Below are 14,406 nucleotides of genomic sequence, written 5' to 3' on the forward strand. Positions count from 1 at the left end.
TACTTTGTAATCTGGTATAACCTTCAGGCAAGACAGAAATTTCATCTGTTCCTTCTAGGATGATCTTATCAGGTAAGTATTTGCACAAACAAAGGTTATCTTTTAGTGTCCTCCTGCAAACAGAACCACTGATAAGAGTTTGCTTTTTGCATTTGGATAAAGTGTGTAGCCATGGTGCTTTGTTAGCACTAAGTAATTGCTCTGCATTTAAAGCCTGTTTATCACCAGCCTAGGTAATTTTTCTTCAATGGGTTAAATACCCTGACAGCTCTGCTAAAGCTACAACCAATTAATCTGCCTATGCCTGACACTATAACCAAAGTACAAACGTGATAAGCAGGGGGAACTCTTCTTTTTACAGTGCAATCAAAAGAAATCAAGTTAGGTGGCAGGTGGGCACAACCAAGTCTTCTTTATACCAAAAAGCCTCTTAAAACCTAGGATGAGAGGGGGAAGGGAGGGAAGGTGGCACCTGGGTTTCATGTGCCAGCCAGGAGTGTCTGGTTTGACCAGGCTGAGAACTGTAGGACTGAGCTGTGACTCACAGGGGACGCAGATGACCCGGTCCAGCACAGCACTGCATTCAGCCTCCTCTCCACCCCTCTGCAGGAAGCTGACACACCCACAGCTGGCACAGCACCAGGGTACCAAGTCCGCTTCCTCATCCAGCACAGTTCATACCCCGGCACTGCAACTCACACCTTTGGAGCTACTGCACTGCCAAGTACAGCAGCTGAAGGCCAGCACGTGCCGATTACCTCTGTTCCCGTGGGTTTTTGGCCCTGAACAAGGGGCAAGAGCCCTCTTTGGTCCTGACCCTGCAGCCACGCATCAGCACCAGCTGCAGCCACATGTGAAGCGGGCAGGCAGGACCTGTGTGCAGCCCGATCTGAGAGAAGCTCCCACTTTTCAGACTTACTATTTGGTTCTAAAAGTACAGAGGGGTATCAGTGAGTTGCTAGTTATCCCAAATATACATGGCAAGGTAAATAACATTTCTTGCTGGGTTTTCTCTTGCAATTCATTTGATATGGACATTGTCAATTTGAGATAGAGAATGGCATCAGAGGAGAGGGGAAAAGTCAGGACTTTTTCTAGTGTTGCTAATTCCAATAGCTTTCTTCAGGCTTTTGATTTCGTATTTCCTTGGAAATCTTAGCTCCTGGAAGTTTGCTGGGAGAGAAAAAGCCAAACTTTCCAGCCAACAAAAGTCACTCAGAAAGACAAGGCTTTGGGAACTTAGTGATTTTGAAGTCAAAAGGTAAAAATAAATGAATGAATTTAAACCAAACCAAAACATTACTTATTCATTTAGTTCTTATGGCATTATACCAGATTCTTTTTTTTTTCCCCTAGTTCTATGAGCTTATGTAAAAAAGCATTTGTGAATCATTTCACATTCATGAGGTATGAACACTTCTGGTTATGTTCTGGGAACAGTCACTCCCACATATCTTCAGCCCACACTAAGTGCTAGATTTATTAGCAAGCATGTCCAGGTATTATTTTATGTTGTTATGAAATTTCCCACGAGCACCCCTATGTTAAAACTGTTACTCTTATCATCCATCAGCAACCCTGAACCAGTTTACAAACTTCCTACTAAAATGCAGTACACCAACTCCCTCTCCTTTGTGGTTCCTTGAGCAAGGTTATGGTAACATTGTGAAAGACAAGAATTACTACTCATTAATCAAGTAGCACTGTGACTAAAAGCAGAACAGAGAATTAGAGACAGAGTTTCATTTTGAAATCAAAATAATTTCGAGCCCCCAATTAACTTGAAATTAAGAATAATGAAATGGTCTTTGCTTTTGTCAGGTACTCTTGAACCTTTGCACTTTGCTGCTGGAAGTTCTGATATAAAAATACAGGGACAAAAATGGCACAAGTAATATTTAATATGGTGTCAACATCTAACAGGAACTTGCTTTTAAATCATTGTTTTTTTGAAAGCAACCTGGTCTCAAAAGGCGAATGGAAATTACCAACGTGAAAGTGATGTAATATCACTGATCTCTTTGACAAGGAGATACAGGTGTGCCCCCTAGACCATAAAACACTAATGTGAACTGAAAGACCCACCTGTCTTCTGGAAGACTTACCATGGAAAGCTGTGGCAGGTTCCTCAGCTGGATGCTTCCCATGGTAGAGCATTAGCTTGTGCTTTTGACCTTCCCTTGACATGAACAGACAGCAGCACTGCCTCCACCCTGGCTGCTCTGGCACACATCTCAATGCTTCAGCTGTTTGTTACCTCTAGTTGAAATGAAAGCTCAAATTCCACCTTAACACCATCCCCTCAGTTTTAGCCGAACAGTTTTTAAGATACTAATTTGCAAGATCCTGCATGCAGGGTTACCTCTTCCAAAAGAGAGAAGTTGAAGCGAAGAGGTGAAGGTAGTCTGTTTGTATGAGCTCCATCAACAGGCAATTTTATTTCAGCTACTGCAATGACTACAGGCATGCAGGATCTAAATAAACAAATGGCTTGTGCATACTTCTCAGCATTTATTTTCTCACCTTTCCTCACTTTGGGTTGTTGTTTGGTCTTAACACTGGTTCCTGTAAGAATATGTAGATATCCTCTTTGAATGATTTTCTCTCTCACCCTCTTTCCAACCACCCATGCAACAAATTTTCTTCTTCTGTTGGTGTTGCCATTATCTCAGAGCCCTGAAACCACATCCTTCTGTTTCTTCCCTGCTCAAACTTTCTTTTTGCAGTTTACTGCTTTCAGAATCCTGCTTTGGAATTTTCCACTCCCCAAATGGTCTAAACATTGCAAAGAAAATTGAGAGTCTCCTTTGACAGTCTGGACATGACTTAATGACCTTCTGTTGTCCCTGGTCTGAAAGATGACATAGCCCCAGCTTCACATACAGGAGGTATTTGGAGGTATAATGATTGCATTAGATCAATCAGTATTCCTGTGATGTGTTTAGACAGATTCCCCAATTGCCACACAAATATTTTGAAAGTAATCTATTCCTGTGTCAGAAGTGTTATGTCTAAGGCCTCACTGTAGGAAGTGACAGGACTCTATTGTTCAGCATAACTGCACCTGGGCTTGTTCCACCTCGTGCTGACAGAGCAGCAGGCTCAGCCAAGACCATGGGTCGGCAGTACTGGAGGTGTACCTTTAACCTCCTGCTGCTACACAGGAAGACCAAACTAGAGCCTGCTAAGTGATGCATCTAGCACTGGAGTTTTGCTGGGGTAAAACTGATGTATTGCTGTTCTGGAGCTGACAGACAAATGGTACCAGACCAAGATGAGTAACAAGAGGGAAGTTTTTCCATACAGTTTCTCACCCCCATTCAGATTTATTTACAGAACCTGGGCACTACAACAAGCACTAATCCATAGGGGAATCTGCTGCAAAACACTTACCTTGTGTCACTGCCATCTGTCTAAAGTATCTGGGCTAGCAGCACCTGAACTGCAAGTTTTGATGTACAGCTGAGAGAGCAGAGAGCCCAGAGGGCTCTCCAGATGGAGCTCCAAGGTTGGCCTAGGTTACCCCACTCTACAGTAGATATGCAGGCATCTGAAAACTACCCCTAAAATCATTCTGCCAGTTCCTTGACTTGAAGAATCTTCAATCATGACAAGAACAATGCAAACCCAGAACAGAACCTGCATCACACAGCACAGTCTCATAGAATACCCTAATTATTTAATGGACTCAGAGATTCTGTTTCCTTCCCAGCCACCCATTTTATTGACTCCATCTTGGTTTGTCTGGGCCATTCATACACCATCTGCAGGTGGTGGTGGGATCTCTACAGCTCCACTTGTACTAATTCTGTGCTGGCTCTAGGTTTCAGCCCTGTATGCCTTTGCCTGAACAGTATCCACATGAGCAAGGCAACAAAAACAAGTGAGAACTTGTTCAGTAAAGACGTTTGAGGCAAATGATGTGTTGCAATACTGAGGTGACAGTTACAGCTAACTAGGCATAACAACATCCCTTGTAAAACAGGGAGCTTAGCAACAGGTTGGGAATCTCATCTGGCTAATATCAGAGGAACCCTGCTCATACGTGCTGGTGGAGGGCCTTATTTCACCTCCCAGTCAAGTCCACGTTCCTTATTTTTTTCCCCCTGCAAATATCAAAGTGTAGAATCCAGTGGAGCAATAGGTGAGAATAAATCACTATAACTGACAATGACCATTTTTACTGTGAGCCTTCTAGCTACTTTAAGGATTTCTTCTGTCTTTTCCTTCCTTCCTTTTCTTCTTCCTTTTGTTCTACTTTGTCACTTGCATCTTCAAGGTTCACAATGTGGTTTCAGTCCTGAGTTCCCTGCTAGATGCCAAGTTTCAAAGTTCTCAAAGTACCTATCTAGGCACACCAAACATTATAAATAACATTTCCACATTTAAGCTAACTAGATCCTGAGCTAACCTGGTTTATAGCCATCTGGAATTCTTCAGAAAAAGTGACTGTAAGCATTGTAAACAGTTTTGTCTTCACAGAGGACACCAAGAGTTTCCAACTTCATTGCCATCTTCATTTTGTGATCTGGGCTGAAGAGCAAGGTATAGATTTAAAGTAGATGATAATGCAAATAGTATTAATAAAAGAAACCTCAGAGTGATCTGCTTTTCCCTAATAAGGCAGGCTCTATCAGTGTCCCAGAGGCAGCAAAGTGCCAATACAATTAATCAGTCTGTTTTTAGTTCTCTGTAGACAGCAATATTAACAGTTTGTTTCAGTCTGTTTATATGGGTCTGACAGGTCTTCAAGATGCTGTGTTCACTCTCTTGTGATTAATAGTTATTCACATACTAAGGTGAAGACTAAGCAGAAGAAGAATGTTTTCAGAGGAGAACAGATAACTGGATTCTCTCTCTTCATCTTTCACTTTTAATTAGGAAACAGTACTAAATTTAGGAATGCTGTCTCACCATATTGTTTAAACTCCTCCTTTTCTTGCAACTTGCTCCTGGGATGAGCCAAAGGAAAATTTAAAACCACATCTTTTCTTTGTTTACTTTTCATCTGTGCTCTATAAAGTCATCACATTGGTAGTGAACATCTGCACACTGGGATACTAGATGAAGGCAACAAAGCCATTGGGAGCATTTTGTGCAAGGAATAAATCCTTATGGGAAAAGAACTTCCTTCTCATCTCCGCACACCTCTTAGGTGACATCTGGAGAACAACTGAGCACCAAAATCATCTCAATGGAGACTTCACAAACCAAGAGGGAGCCAGACTCTAAGGTGTGTAGTGTACATTCCTTCGGGGGCTTTTACACTTGTAGCAAGTCCTATCGAACTGGAGATGCTTCCCCAGTACAAAAACAAGCCTTTCTTGGGCCGGGGCCCTTCTCTTCATCACACAGCTTTAATTGGAGATGGTAGAAAAAGGAGCATCAGGAGCATTGTTTCCCCGTTTTTCCTTCTAGCTGTTTCCTTTTGACACAGAGATGTCTTCTCTCTCCTGTCTGCTCCAAGAAAAGAGCATGCTCACATTTCTGTCATACATTTTGTCCATTCTCTCTTCTATTTCCTTAGCAATTGTCAACTCCCAATTTTGGATTGTTCCTCTTTTGTCCTGATTTCTTAATTAACTCAATTTCCTGAGATTTCTTCCTTATTTGAAACTCCTTTTCCTGCCTTTCCCTCATCCCTTTTTTATCTCTAGTCAATTGACTGTTATGTTAGGCCTCCTTTGAACTCTCTTCTTTTACTGTCTTACCCAAGCCCATTGAGTTCCTTGCCTCCTTCTATTTTACTAAAAGAATTACTTTTTTCAATACTAATCATAAAGCATAATTTCCTTTCTTCTACTTTTTCTGAACAACCCTCAAAAATCTTATCTTCCTTTTAGTTTTATTGAAGAGGATGGCATAGAAAACCAGCTCTGCAAGAAAATACAATCCTCTGGAATAAAAGAAAGCCATCCTAGTTTTTAAAATGCTGTAAGCTGCCCTAGCAAATAATAGGAATTGAGTAGTAACATACAAACACATATTAACCCACAGTGCAATGCTCTCCATAAACCTGTTATTGTATCCTTCTGCAACTTGTTCTAAGTAGTTCATCAAAGCAATGACATAGGTTATTGCAGCCCAGCTCTCCTTATCTGGGATAAAGACACCAATGCAGTCTCCTCTCCGTTTCAAAGAATTCAGGTCCCTAGAACACCACGTTCAAAATACAGTCACTGATGTCACCTGCTTCCCTGCCCTTTGGCAGCTCACAATTTCAAAGCAGTGGCTTTCCTACTTGAAATCTTGTCTTAAAAACTGGGGTATACAAATGCTTACAGATCCATCAGGTCAGCTGCATGTCCCCAGAGCCACTCACTTCACAGTACGGCACGGGCAGAAACATCTTCCCATCTCTTTTGGAGATCCACACCAAAAACTACTTGGCCTTTTTAAGATTACAACAGCGGCTTGACTATTTTAAGAAAATGGTTCATTTTTAACTTGTTAGAAAAATGCAGCAGCAATTGAATGGACTAAGATACAGCACTTCTAAAATGAAGTTCACCTTTTATAAAACTCCTATTTTCACCACAGCAAACTCAGTATGAAACACCTTTTGCTGTGCTGTGATCATGTGTTTGCCAATAAACAAAACATTCAGTGCAGCTATGTCATGGACACTGGCTGAGCAAGAGACCAGCATAAATCATGTGCTGGGTCTCGTGCCAGGGGACTACAGTGGCCTCTGCCTTTGGCTGAGCTCATACCACAGAGGAGAGCAGAAGTGCTGCAAAGATGGTTGGCTCTGGCCCTCCTCATGCTTTGCCACACTGTGAGGTGTTTCAAAGGTCCCAGCAGTGGCTACCTCACTGCGATGCCATGGCAGGGGGCACGAGGTAGCAGATCTGACTGAAAATACTCACCCACAGCCAGAAAGCCTGAGGAGGAGTAAAAGATGCTCACCACAGTGTGTGATGAACCAGGGCTAATAGCTGTCAACAACAACTTCAGACATTCAGACCCTAAAACATAATTTTCTTCAGCAGAGGATAACCTAGCTTCCCAGGGAAGTCAGATACAGCGCAGCATCTTTCTAAATGGGTAATGCCTTCAGAACCAGAGTGTGAGAGAAAACAAAACAGGCAGCAGGAGAGGCAACACGCCAAGGAAACTCCATCCTTGTGCAGCAGGCTGGCTGTAGCTCTTACCTTCTACGCAGATCTTCAGCCACTGCTGCCCTGCAGCTGAACAAGTAGGCTCGCAGGGATTTCAGCTGCTGTCTCAGGCGGACAACAGTTGCCAGAGGTTCAACATGATTGTACAACATGGGATTTTCCTGCTGGATATCAATTAATGGCTCTTCATAAACATATTCCAGGAACTCTTTGGCTTGCTTCGATACCTAAAAAATAAAGCAGTTTAGTTAGGCATTTCTCCAAACTCTTTTTAAGCAGATCTCCCCCATTGTGATCTGTCAGCTATTCTATGCATCTGAAAACTTCGTCTGTTAACAATTAAAAATGGAGACAGAATTTAGAGAGATCCAACTCTCTCTGCTTATAGCCAAGTCAAACTTCATCAAGCCCTTCAAAACTGAATGTATGAGACAGCTACTTGCCCGAAGTACAGTGATATCTGCAGTCACATATGGTTTTCTGCACAGTAATATAAGCTTACTAGATTTTTTTAAAGTCTAAAATCTGAATAACCAGTTTCTTCTCTGCTAATATTTTTATGTTTGTTCACTGTTTTCTTTTTTGCAAAAGGTAGGTTGTTGTGCTTTTTAAAATACAGATAAATAAAAGTGACTCTTATTAGTATTACTCCCAAAGTTCTATCTGCAAGAAGTTTTTCACACATTTTTCATAATAGTGCCCTGTTTTATCTCCTGCAAAAAGCTACTGTAATCTTGATAAATGAATGGGACTCTTGGTCCTTAAGTGAAAAGGCCAAATTCCCTCTCATTCCTGATTTCTGCATTTTATCACAGCTGGAAAAGAGAAGATGGGATTACATGAAATGAGCTGCAAATCACCTGAAACTCTGCTACAGAAATCATACTGGTTCCACAATTCAATTAGTCCTCCTGGACCTCTAAGTCAATGTTTACACTGAGACAAGGGAGGGATGAGTTAGGCTAACAAAAGTAGAAAGGGCACACACGCCACAGCCTCTTGAGATTTAGGAAGTTATTTCCCTCCTGGTGTTGTATGTAAGAACAATAAATAGCCTTATAAATAGCACCACTTCCAAAACCAGCACAAGCAACTAGCTACTGACAGGGGAAGCTAGCTCCAGATGTAACCTTTTCACAACATTTAATACAAATCTAAGAAATATGCCAAGGCCAGCCTTCCATCAATAACTACACAGATAACAAGATGTGCAATTTTAAATACAGCAGACCATAACTCTACAGGTTTCCCAGGCCCTGAAGCTGTATTAAATATCCCACCTATTTATATTAAACACTTCACTAACTTAATTTTTCTTTGGTTTTTTTTTTTTTAAATATCCTGCATGTACAAAGAACTGTGCCATCTGAGTGGAATCAGAGCTAACAGTGCAACACAAGCACCTCGGATTTTGCAGAACAAAATTCTATAAACTCCAAATTCGTCAAGTTTTTTAACACTAGCAACACTGATATTTTATTATACTTATTACAGTGCATTAAAAAACTGCAGTTAAACAACCTGTTTTTACAATCATTAACCAATGACTGCAATATCTCAGCAATCCCTTGGCAACTTCTGTATCTATAGTAATTATTAGTCCTCTCCCACCAATGAGCAAATTAAAGCACTTATTCCATGATTCCCAAGGAGGTGTGTGAATGCTTGGCACAGTGACTAGCTCCTCCCACCAGGAGGACCAGGTGCTCAGTTCTTTGTCCATCTCTTTGCTTTAAGCCTCTGCTGAGCTGATGGGCTCCTCATGCACCTGCCCTGCTGTCTTAGGAATTGGAGGGTGGTTCCTGTCCAAATACTGCACTCACACCAGTACTCCACATTGGGCATCTCTCCTGAGGCATTAGGAGCACAGAAACAAAGAGAAGCCACAACTGAGGGCCCCTGGGTGACCCTGCCATATGCATGCACTATGGTGACCAAGCACTACTCTGCAGCACTGGTGCTGTTTGGTCTGAATGCAGCCCTTAAGAAGAGAAGGGCAAAGCAAACCCTTCCCTCTCCTTGCCAATACAATGCAACCATGGAGTGCTGATTGCAGGAAAAGTAGCTTTGCCCAGCATCACTGGCTGACAGGTGTCAGTCCACTCAGCATGGCTGACACAGGCACACACATCTTGTAAAACATTAACTCACATTGCCCAACACAGCAGTGCTACAAGAGGCTGAAACACAGTCTCGAAACAGGAAGGGTTGGGCATTCACAGTAATTCAATACTTTAGTATATATCCTAGCATACTCACAGTCCCCCAGTTTTACTGAGCAGTAAAACAATCCTATTAAATCAGCCAGAAGGAGTGAGAAGATGCAAAGCGCAACAGGGTTTCAGCTTTAAATGTCATAAAAGGATGGATGCTAACATTTCCAGACCTTTCTAAAGCCTGCAAACTAACAGTCAAAATTCAATTTACCATAAGTCAGCTTCTCCTGAAACCTTCTGGTACAGGGAGTTCATTTCCTACTGTGTTTGGCACTTTGTGCAGGCTGAAAGCCACCTGAAACAAACTGCAACATTTAGTGGGCTTTGCACGCAAACAGGGAAAACACTTGGCCTAAGCAAAAGAAAGAAAGAGTGCTCACAAAACTGCCTCTTTTCTTTTGTCTTCACATAAACACATGAAAATATGAAAACAGTAGAGACATGGGGGAAAAAGCAAACCTGGTGCTCACAAAACTGCCTCTTTTCTTTTGTCTTCACATAAACACATGAAAAATACAAATATGAAAACAGTAAGAGACATGGGGGAAAAAGCAAACCTAGAGACTGAGCTGCAGCTTTGGTTTGACAGAAGAAATATGTCTAACTGCCAAGTCCTTTCAAAGACCTCCTATTGCAGCCAAGAAGATTTCTCTTTTCCTACCCATGTGCTACCAGATGTTAAGTGCATTGTTGTTTTTCAGGATCCTGGGTATGGGAAGAGACAGCTCTAGAGAGGTTCATTGTTTCTGATTTTCATGACCCATCTTGCCAAATGCAGACAAGAATCTCTCCATTTCCAAACTTAATTGATGCCACAGCTTATTTTACAGCTGCTGCTCAGATGCTGAGCTCATGTAACATAAAAAGAGAAACATGCCCAGTTACACTGTAAAAGCTCATGCCCTACAGTACTTTTTGGTGCTTGCTTTACCAGAGACAGGACAGACCCCAGAAACAACTGAGGAGGTGGGGAATAGGTGGCAGTGGAAAGGAATGCAGATTTGCAAACCCTCCATTCAATTTTGCTTCCAATTTGGTGGACTTACAGACACATTTCAGACTGTGTAAAACAAAGAAGCTTTTGAATTCTGGAGCGCTCAGTCCTGAATCCTCTCAGTCCTGACCATCAAATGTGGTACGTGTTTATTTCCTGCAGGACCTCTTTGGGGTGTGCAGCCAGAAGTACAGCCAGGAGCACGTCCCCTTCTGCAGAAGCTCCACTTTCAGGCAGAGCTGTGCTACCTACAAGGGGCAGGGCAGAGTGCTTATCTTCACCTTCCCTCCCTGCCCTAGCTCCTGCTCTATTAGTTGGGGATGATCATGTTTTTTCCTACCTGAGGGATTGCATTACTTTCTTAAATTCAGCTCTCTGAGCACTTTCACAAAAAGACAGGTAAAGCAGCTGCACAGAATTTGCTTGTGTTTCCAAGGCACCTCACACCTGTTCTGTCTACAAAAAGTGCAAAACAAAATTTCTCACTGTTACAGTGAGATGACACTAGATTAAGTTTTCAATGAATGCTTAAGCTTTAAAGTCCTGCTTCTTTTTGTGCCTCAGCTGCCTATACCACAGGAAACAGACTAGAGTATAGTTTTTATGCTGCAGGTTTAGAAAAAAACCCAGTTAATTTTCCTGTCAGTATTACTGACAGCTTGATATGAGGTCTTTGCCTTACTATCCACTAGCCCCATATCAGGTCTGCTTATACTACCATGCGGTAGCAAGTTTAGTCCTTGGTAAAAGATCCAAAAAAATGAACTTTTAAATATTCCTAACTTCTAGGCATAGGAGGGCTTTTTGTCTCCACATCTTGGAGCTTTGCAACTTTGAAGAATCTTGCATTTCACAGAGCAAGACTGTAATTTTCCTGATAGCAGGCTCTGGCTACCTGTTAATAATCTCCCCATCTGACAAATTTTCTTCAAGAGACCTGCTCTTCCTCTAATAGGGCATTTACTGGTTATTTTTTCCCTTTTCAAATAGCACATAATAATAATATTTGCAGACACAAAACATCAAACAGCCTCTCCTAACAGTGGCTGCTAGGTCTGAAGCTCTAGCATGGTCTGGATTCCTTATGAGTTTGTTATTCTTTCAGCATATACTGCCTGAGATGGCAAAACAACACTGTTACTGTGTTTGCTGGTATAATGCTTTGAGGTGTGTAATCAGTGTCCCCCTATCTCGCAACCAGCCACCGAGGCAACAGCAAATAGCAGATTAAAAAAGTTTTAGAAAAGCTTTTGTGTGGCAAGTGAACAACTGTAGAATTTTCTTGTTATGTTACTTTCATCTCTTTGGTTCAATCAAGTGCTGCAGCAATGTCCTTCTAGTGTCCTCAAAATGCTCATGCCGAGAGACAGGACACACTGGGCCTCACAAACATTGCACTTGTGAGACAGGACACACTGGGCCCACAAACATTGCATTTGGTAAGCCAGTTTCCTATACGCATTTCCAATTTAGCATCCATCAGTAATCTATGCCAATCCTTAGTCACTGGTGGTCATGAAACAGGTACTCCTCAAGGTTCCAGTAACTCTAAGAATTAGAGCTGCTGTTGTGTGCTACCTCTCCCTGCCCCTTGAATAGCCAGATAAGCAATGATGAAAAAGATGCCACCCAGGGCCACCCAGAAGGAGGAGCATGGCTGCTCCAGTGGAGGAGCACCTTAGATCTGGCCAAGGAAACTGATGAAAACATGTCTTGTTGAGAGAGAGTGGCTCATTTTGTCAAAAGGGACAAAGGAAACAGTATTAGCAGTCAATGCCTGCAACCTTCAGGCTGTTGTGTTTCTATCAGCAATTCAGTTCACTTGCTAGCACTCCAGGCTGCAGGGAGATTACCTTGTATTTGGAAGTGTCCCAGTTATGAACCAGCCGTGCAGGGATAAGGAAGTTGTCATCCACATGGCAGGTGCTGCAGTAATACCATCCACTGTAGCTGCACACCTTGGCTTTCCCATTGGACAAACCTATGGAGCGCTGACAGCCTAGAGAAAAGAGAGGAGCAAAAGTCTGGGTTTGTACACCAAGCCAGAGATACACATTCAGGATGGAGTCAGAAAAGTATTCCTCCATTTGAGATCCTTCTAGTATTTTATTTATTTTACCCTAAAGACATTTCTCATTCCATAAAAAAATCGATAAATAAATATCAGTATTCTTGAACTAGCACTAAAAAAGCACACGCTAACTTGGGCGTCGGCGACAAAGAATTCAAACAGCAGGCAAAAGATAGTTAGCACTTCCCAAGAAACAAAGGCAGAAGACTTGCTTGTGAGACACTGGGCATTTAAAAGCCATGGCCATCTGAAAACCATGGCCTGAAGCTTAGATAGGCCACATTCTACTGTGTGCTTGCTCCAGAGAGCTCCCATTTTCCCCACAAGAGAACGGGCCAGCATTGCCTGCCTGCAGGAGTGCAAGCCAGCTCCCGCTGACAGCCAGAAGGGATGCTGTCTTGGCAGGTAAGACTCAGCCACAGAATTAGCACAGCTGAGGCAAACCACAGTCAGATCATGAATAATAACTGAGCAGCAGTCACACTGACAACGAGTAGTTCTTGACTAGCAGTAGTGACACAGCTTAGTTTCCAGCAGGGTTTTTTTTTTTCCTTACAATTGCATTACTCTGTGTCTTACAAGGTTTGAGGTCTGCTTGACACTTTTTTCACAGCTAGATCCCTTGCCTCTTCCCATGCCCTCTTGCATGGACTCCCTGGGGAAAAACAATGTATTCAAAAGCTGCTGCTTTAGTTAGAAAGAACTAATGCAGAGATCTCCTTCACCTGACCACCTGTTTTCACAAAACACATAAAAACTCAACATATTTGACACTTCTGTCTTTCAACAGTGACTAAAATGAATCAGAAGGTTCATATGATATTAGAGTGGATGGCTGAAGACAGACAGCACAGTCACATTAAACAACCTGCCCAGGAAGTAAGGCTAAAAATGTTTGTGTAAGGTACATCAAGATGTCTGTGGTTGTTAACAACACCTCCAGACACAGCACACATGACATAATTTCTGCTTTTCCTTCAAATGCCAGTGTCCCCACATGACATTTATAGTTTCAGCCGGAGCATCAGAGCTCCACTCTGGCACATGCTGTATGCTCAGATGGTCTCTGCTGTAGCTGGTTAGAAATACTGAGTAGCAGAATCTTTGTACATCACTTTTACTGCAAAAGCATTGGTTAAACAGAGTTTTTCAGATGTAAGTCAACTGACTGATTGCTTTTGTCAATATAATTAATTTAATTTAGTGTAATTACGTGACTTCTTCAGCTGAAAGCATCTTTTCTCCACAGTAGAAGTTACACTGATTTGAGGAAATACTGCAGGTCAGCTATTCTAGGCATAAACTGAGCTCCTCCTTTCCCACATCAAATGATATCACAAATGATGTCCCCCTCTGCTCTAATAAAAATCATTAGAATAACCTAACCAACACAATTAGCTCATTTCCGCCTCTTTCACGCTCCAGAGCCATTTGGCTACTGATTCTCTGAAATACAAAATAATCCAATCCAATACACACTACCAAGTGAATCAGTGTGGGACATGTCCTGTTTCCATCTCCCTCTTCCCTTTTTTTTTTTTTTTAAGAAAGGACATGCAGTTTCTTGGAAGAAGCAAACATATAAACTGGTCAGTTGATAAAAGAAATAGTTCTGTTCATATCTTCTCCTTTACTCTTCATAAAACCAGAGCATAAGTATTAATGAAGTTCTAGTGGTAAAGCTGTCTCTGAATGCAAATAGTCTCCCAACTCAATATCATTGAAACCTTCTAGACATTCCCCACTACCCAGCACTTGTCTGGGGATGAGGATGGGACAGGACACACTGATTTCACCTAACTAGCACCATGCATTCCACTGGCTGCTACCTTGTCTTAACGCCCTAACTCCTGTCTGTTAGACTGAAGGTAAGAATAAGCAAAAGTCCAATTTGACCTGCCAAAATTCTAGATTAAAACATTTGCAGTTGAGAATTAACCACTTTAAGGCTTAATTGCTTGCAGCCTCCTGGAGCCAGAAACTCAATCCAGTCCATGGAGACAG

General features: G+C 42.0%; 1 protein-coding gene across 3 annotated transcripts in view; it reads right to left on the minus strand.

Annotated features, from left to right (window-relative positions):
- PLEKHM3 (pleckstrin homology domain containing M3) overlaps positions 1–14,406 on the minus strand; it is a 90,991-nt gene that overhangs the window by 50,750 nt on the left and 25,835 nt on the right. For all 3 annotated transcript variants that reach the window (XR_005955572.1, XM_041473003.1, XM_041473002.1), the window contains 2 exons: positions 12,185–12,330; positions 7,155–7,348 (listed from right to left, as the gene is read on the minus strand). Coding sequence is in view for 2 of the 3 variants with exons in the window: in XM_041473003.1 (XP_041328937.1) it covers positions 7,155–7,348; positions 12,185–12,330 (340 nt within the window). In the remaining variant the exon portion in view is untranslated. The remainder of the gene's footprint in view (positions 1–7,154; positions 7,349–12,184; positions 12,331–14,406) is intronic.

This window comes from Pyrgilauda ruficollis, unplaced genomic scaffold (assembly GCF_017590135.1).
Source record: "Pyrgilauda ruficollis isolate IOZ18807 unplaced genomic scaffold, ASM1759013v1 scaffold3, whole genome shotgun sequence".
Lineage (NCBI taxonomy): Eukaryota > Metazoa > Chordata > Aves > Passeriformes > Passeridae > Pyrgilauda > Pyrgilauda ruficollis.